A 5,779-nucleotide genomic window follows, 5' to 3' on the forward strand; every position below is an offset into this window, starting at 1 on the left:
GTTTCGTTTTTCTTACACATACAACTTTTGCCCGTAAATGAAAACTGAAACTCTTATGTATATTTTAAACCATCGTAATAACAAGATTATTAAATCGTATTTACAGTTACTAATATTCTTCGAGTTTGGGTTTTAAAAATATGTCGTCTTTTACTAAATGTTTTTACCACGAACTGTTTGAAAGCAAGAATGGGAGGAGGGCTGGGAACCCAGAAATGAAAGTGCTAGGTGGCTGGGTTTCTCAGTTCGTAAATGTTAAAATGAAATTACCTGATTCCTTAACAACGTTAACTCCCAGTGCATACTCTGCTGTGCATCTGATATATATAAAAATGATCAAAACTTTCTATTCCACACTCTATCCTCCTTCTTGTTTTACTATTTCTAGTTCTAATTAGCAAAGGATCTGACCCCATAAGTTCAAATCAGGACACTTCTGTTCTGTTTGAACATTCAAACTTGGTTTTTAAATGTACTTTATGTCTCTCTTCCTTCCATTTATCTCTCTTTCTCTCTATCTCTCTCTCTCTCTCACTCTTTATCTCTCTCTGATAGCGATTATTACCTTTTTCAGGCTACGTTCTGCCCATTTCGTCTTTTCTCTTTTATTGCTCGTCACAACCAAAGGCTTTTTCCCAATGAAACAAACACGATTCCTTCTGCATAAACTGTTCAACTTCCGAATAGGGCATTTACAAGTTCCCGTGCCTGGAGTTGAATTAAAGAAATACCGGAAAATTCTCCTCTCCTCTCGGACTGCATATGCTAAGAAAACAGTGCATCCAACCTGTTATCAGCTTTTGTCATCTTTGTTGCCACTTTGTCATAGAAATATGAGACAATATTTTTGGGATGACATCCCACAAGCGAAAAATTCCCCGTTTATGGTAGAGCCTACAGAGCTCCAGGCCATGCATCAACCGTAAGTATGTTCAATATTACAGGTTTGTACCAAAGATTATCAAAGCTTAAAGCTTCATTTAATTTGGTGTGGAGGTTACAAGCTACAAGCTACTATTAAAGAGTAAATGAAACCAAATACCAACAAAATTTAAATAAATAATCAAATCAAACATAAAAACAACAAACACTGATAGAGGTGAATAAACAAATCCTATAACGAGTAGAATTTCAAATGAGTACTCAAGTCAAAATTAAAGTTAACATAAATTACCACAAACAAGACTTTGGCTACTGCCCCCTCCCTCCATCCGTACATTTTTAAAGGTTATTCTGTTACTTTAGCTTTACTGAAAAACAAAATTTCTTCTACTTTTTTGTCATAATCATCACATTGAAAAATGAATAATTTCTTTTCAAAAAAATCTTAAATCATAGTTTACCGATAATCCCAGAAACTAATATTTCTATATATTATGCAAATAGTTCATTTTCAATTTTTTCCAATTCTTCATTATTCCAATTTAAAATTTCTTCAACAATCTTGATTATAATAGTGATTTTTATTTTTATTTATTTTTTGTCAGTGTTTAAAAAAATAAACCACATTGTTAAAAAAAATAGGATTCAATAAACACATAAGACATAATACCCTTTAGAAGGTTTACAGGTGTGTGGGGAAGAGTAGAATCCCCCCAGGATACTGTCAAAATATTATATTATGTTTGAACAGAGAATCCCAGATAAGTATGCAACTGAATGGTGGCAAAAAGTTAAACATATTTTGAATAAGACTTTACGACCATATCTACCGAAATTGCCAATAGTTTTTCAATTACCAGCCTGAATCTTCCTTCTTGAATCACAAATAAGAAAAGAACAAAATGTAGATCGTAAACAATGGTTAATTGCTGGAAACACTAATGCTCAACCACCTAAATAATATAACTGAGGGGATAGAAAGCGATTTCCTTGCCCAAGGGGAAAGTGAAGGGGGAGAGAGTAGATATTATATACTCGGACTTATCAACAATTTGAATAAGGACCAGTCCAAAAAATGTTTCGAAAATGTAATTACAAACTTAGATGGAATATATTTACTCCTGCCGATAACAAGAATGTTACCTGTATATTAGATGGCCCAGAGAAATAAATTAGAGGTGCATTATTCATTACTCAGATAAATGTATTCTTAAAAGATATTTCAGTTTTCAATTAAGAGATGTAACCGCGAAATATTTCAATTAACTTAACCCAGCAATCTATGGTAAATACGGTTAACTTTTAACCATAGACGTATTAATATACATTTTTTTTTACTTAGCTGTATGTTTAACATGTACACCTGTGTTTTTAACCAAGTTACCCTCTTTTTCTATGTTCGATTTTATAAACAATTCAAATTGCAAAACACAACATGTAAAAACAAATTTTTTGTTAAAGGCTCTATGCTAAAATTACGAAAGTAATTATAGCATAGAGTATAGAGTTATAGCATAGAGTTATATAGAAATATAACTTTCAAAATACACCCAATTAAAAATGCGTCTGTAGAAAAAGAGTAGCCTACTGACGAAGTCTCAAAATTGGCCCTTTAAATATAGAAAATGTCAATGGAAGAAATTTAAAATTGGGGCTAATTCTAAAAATGTACAAGGTCAGCAATAAAATTCGTAATTCGATTGATTTGAGTCATTTCTTTTTTCTAAATTACAAGAAAGTTTGCATGTATGACCAAACTCAAAAGTAATAATTTTCAGATTGTTCAAATTCTACATCTTTGTTAAATTTTGCAAGAACTCTGAACATTACAAAGGCCATGATTTCTTCATCCCCTCTCAAATATCTGACTTAAGAAAAGTATTCATTTCATAAATAAAATTTTAAATCTACCAAAAATATTCGAACATCGCATCTTAGTGTTACCATTTTAATAGTATTAATTCTTTAACTGTGTACTGGCAAGTTTTTGCCAGTACACAGTTTCACAGCTTTTCACGAAATCTTAAGTTGGGTATCAAAAGGACGTACCTCCATAATTGTACATATTAAGATGAGCAGAAATAACTTCATAATTTTTTTTTATTTCCCCTCCGATAGCCGTAAAAAAAACGGATTGGTATTTATTGATATTACATTTTGACCTGTTTTTGCTTTACAGTTTACAGAGGGGAAATGAAAATGTTGAAAGGTTTTTTTTCTGCTCTTCTACAAAATTCAAATTATGGAGCTAAGTCCTTTTGATTTCTTAAAAATTTCTTACAATTTATCTGGAAATGTTCAAGGGATCTCTTCAAGGGGTAAAAAAGTATTAATCCGAGATATTTAAAATATATTTTTTCTAAAAATATAAATACGTTATCTTCTGAATTTTAATTTTGGTAATTTAAATTGGGTTTCTTTTCATGACTTATTTCACAGCATATTCTCATGTTCTTCAACATCAAATATTTTTCTCTTTCTTGCTATCTGCGTGGTTCTCTAATATTAAAATGTTTTTGATCTTCTAGGAAATAAATAATTTAAGCCTGTCCAAAAACCACTCTCGACTCTATTGATAAAATAAATGTATTTAAATTTTCATTGAAAAGTATTTTTTAGTCCTGCTGAACTTTTTATAAATCAGCCAGCTTACAGTCCGTATCGCTCATTAGGATATCCAGATAACGAAAAGATTGAACCGATTCAACCCAGTATCAAGGCTCCTGCACCCGCAGAAAGAAGATTCCTCCTACGCAAAACAATATTTTCAACTCACATAACTACCGTAAGTAACTATTAATTAACAGAATTAGTTGTAAAATAAAGTGTCTTGTTTAAAAAAAAATGCGTTTGATAGTAGCCTAACCAATAACCTTGTTTAAACAAGGGGCAATTTACTGACAACAGAGCTAGGACGGCCCAACCATATGTTCGTCATACCATGTTTTTGTTTTTTTAAATGGCTTTTTTGCTCACAATAGTAATTGAGTGCAACTTAATGTACAAGAAATTTTAGCTGGAACGACAATAATATGCATAAAATTATTGCAGGAAAATTTACATATAACAAATTATCAAGGATTAACGGAATATTTAACAGATTAAGCTATTGAGAAAATAAGAACTAAGCGATAATTAATGGAATTGAGCCTTCAGTTTGGTCTAACTGCTTCAATGCAAACTAAATTCTCATCCACATGCAAATACAGCTGTTAGTTTAGGTGACGAGGCCATCTAGAATCAAACCCAATTTCTATATTACATTTTACGCACTAGTCATTTTTTATAATTCCCTTAAGTTCAGTGAAAAAGCTAAATAACCCACCCCATTTTCACTTTATTAAAAAATCTAAAGTTTTGGTACTTCTCTATTACATAAAACACACTTGAAAAGTGAAGTTTGGTTAATGCTAATGAAAAAAAAATGAAACAATGAAGTGATGAAACAATTCAAGACATAAACATAAAAGTAAATAACATAACATAAACATAAAAGTTTATTTTACTTTTAGAAAACCACGTATTGACAAACAAATTGACGGTTTTGAAACATGGCCTAGTGTTAAACTTCCAAAAATGTTGCATCTTCTCGTAAGAGTAAAAAGTCATGGTGTGTCCATTGACGCACTCTTTTGTTTTGAACAACAAAAATATAATTGCCTGTTATTCGGTCCTTGGCAAATCCCAAATCTTAATTTGAACATCCATGGTGAGACATTATATTCCATCACTGGTCAAAGCAAAATAACCGGTGTCCTCAAGAAGCGCGTTACTAATGAACTAAAATGAACTAGGTTACGAATTGCGTTAATAATGAACTTTTCTTTGTCTTTGAGACGGCCAGCCGAAGCTACTAATTTAATAATTCACAAATGATCTGCACAATTTCGCTAACAAAATATTTTATTTTCATGACATTTTATTGTCACGAAACTTCACTTCTCGAGTGTGTTTTACATAATAGACAAGTACTAAAGTTTTATCTGTGAATTTTTTTTTAACCCTAGAATATTAACGGTTGTTAAAATTCACAACCACAAAATATAATTTATCTATTTTCTTAACCCAAGTGTTATAAAAAGGAGGTGGAATATCTTTTATTTTGTCTTTGACCCTATTGGAGCTAGTCAGTAATTTGTTCTTGCAGCAACCATCGATGGAGACAGAGATACAGGAAGTCAGTGGGTAAATTTTTACCCATTTTTAGTATTTTTGCAACTTTTTTGGTTTAAGTCCGTAATTCGATTTTTTTGCATTTGAGGCTTAATTGAGAACTTGGCTCTGTTTTTAATTTCTTTATGAAGTTGACGAGGTTGTACCGACTTTAGGTCAGATTTCAGCAATTAAAGAATATTATATAGCTCACTTTTGTTTTTGTTGCTGTGGTCTGTTCAGCATGTTTTTCAGTATTGAGCCGGTATCCGCTTTCCGAGAAAGAAATTACTCATCTTTTTGAAGAAGAAGAAGAAGTTAAAGGGGCAGAACCAAGTGGCATCTATGAAAAAGACGATTTAGTTGAAGCAGAGGACTTCTGACAGGGCTGAAGAAGATCCGACCTACATTCCTTGTGATGACTCAGAAGAAATGATGCCCGAAAATAGATCCTACTGCCCGAACAAGAAAAAACTAGCTTTGTTATTGTCAACTTGTCACGAAGGATATGCTCTATCCAAATCTTCCAAAAATCCCGCTGCAATTGAGTTCTACGTTCAAAAACTAGGGAAAAGTCAACTCGTGAACGCAAACCAAAAGACTAGGTGGTGGTCGATGTGGTTTTGGTTTTGGTTCTGGTTCTGTGGTTTTGGTTCTTGATTGGTTTTTCGTTCAAGAACTCGTAGGAGGGGAACATTTGAATTACCAACCCGAGATGTTTCCACAAATGAGGCGTAGAGAAATG

The 5,779-nt window shown here is 32.3% G+C and overlaps 1 protein-coding gene across 1 annotated transcript; it reads left to right on the forward strand.

Moving 5' to 3' along the window:
- Positions 1-580: 580 nt before the first annotated feature.
- On the forward strand, positions 581-5,417 carry LOC148952650 (uncharacterized). Its single transcript, XM_089089248.1, has 3 exons — positions 581-922; positions 3,502-3,667; positions 5,244-5,417. The coding sequence occupies exons 1-3, from the start codon at positions 639-641 to the stop codon at positions 5,415-5,417; spliced, it is 624 nt and encodes a 207-aa protein (XP_088945374.1). The 5' UTR covers positions 581-638.
- The last annotated feature ends 362 nt before the right edge of the window (positions 5,418-5,779 follow it).

The sequence above is a fragment of the Artemia sp. Qi Xiang Cuo genome, chromosome 5 (assembly GCF_049724085.1).
Source record: "Artemia sp. Qi Xiang Cuo chromosome 5, ASM4972408v1, whole genome shotgun sequence".
NCBI lineage: Eukaryota > Metazoa > Arthropoda > Branchiopoda > Anostraca > Artemiidae > Artemia > Artemia sp. Qi Xiang Cuo.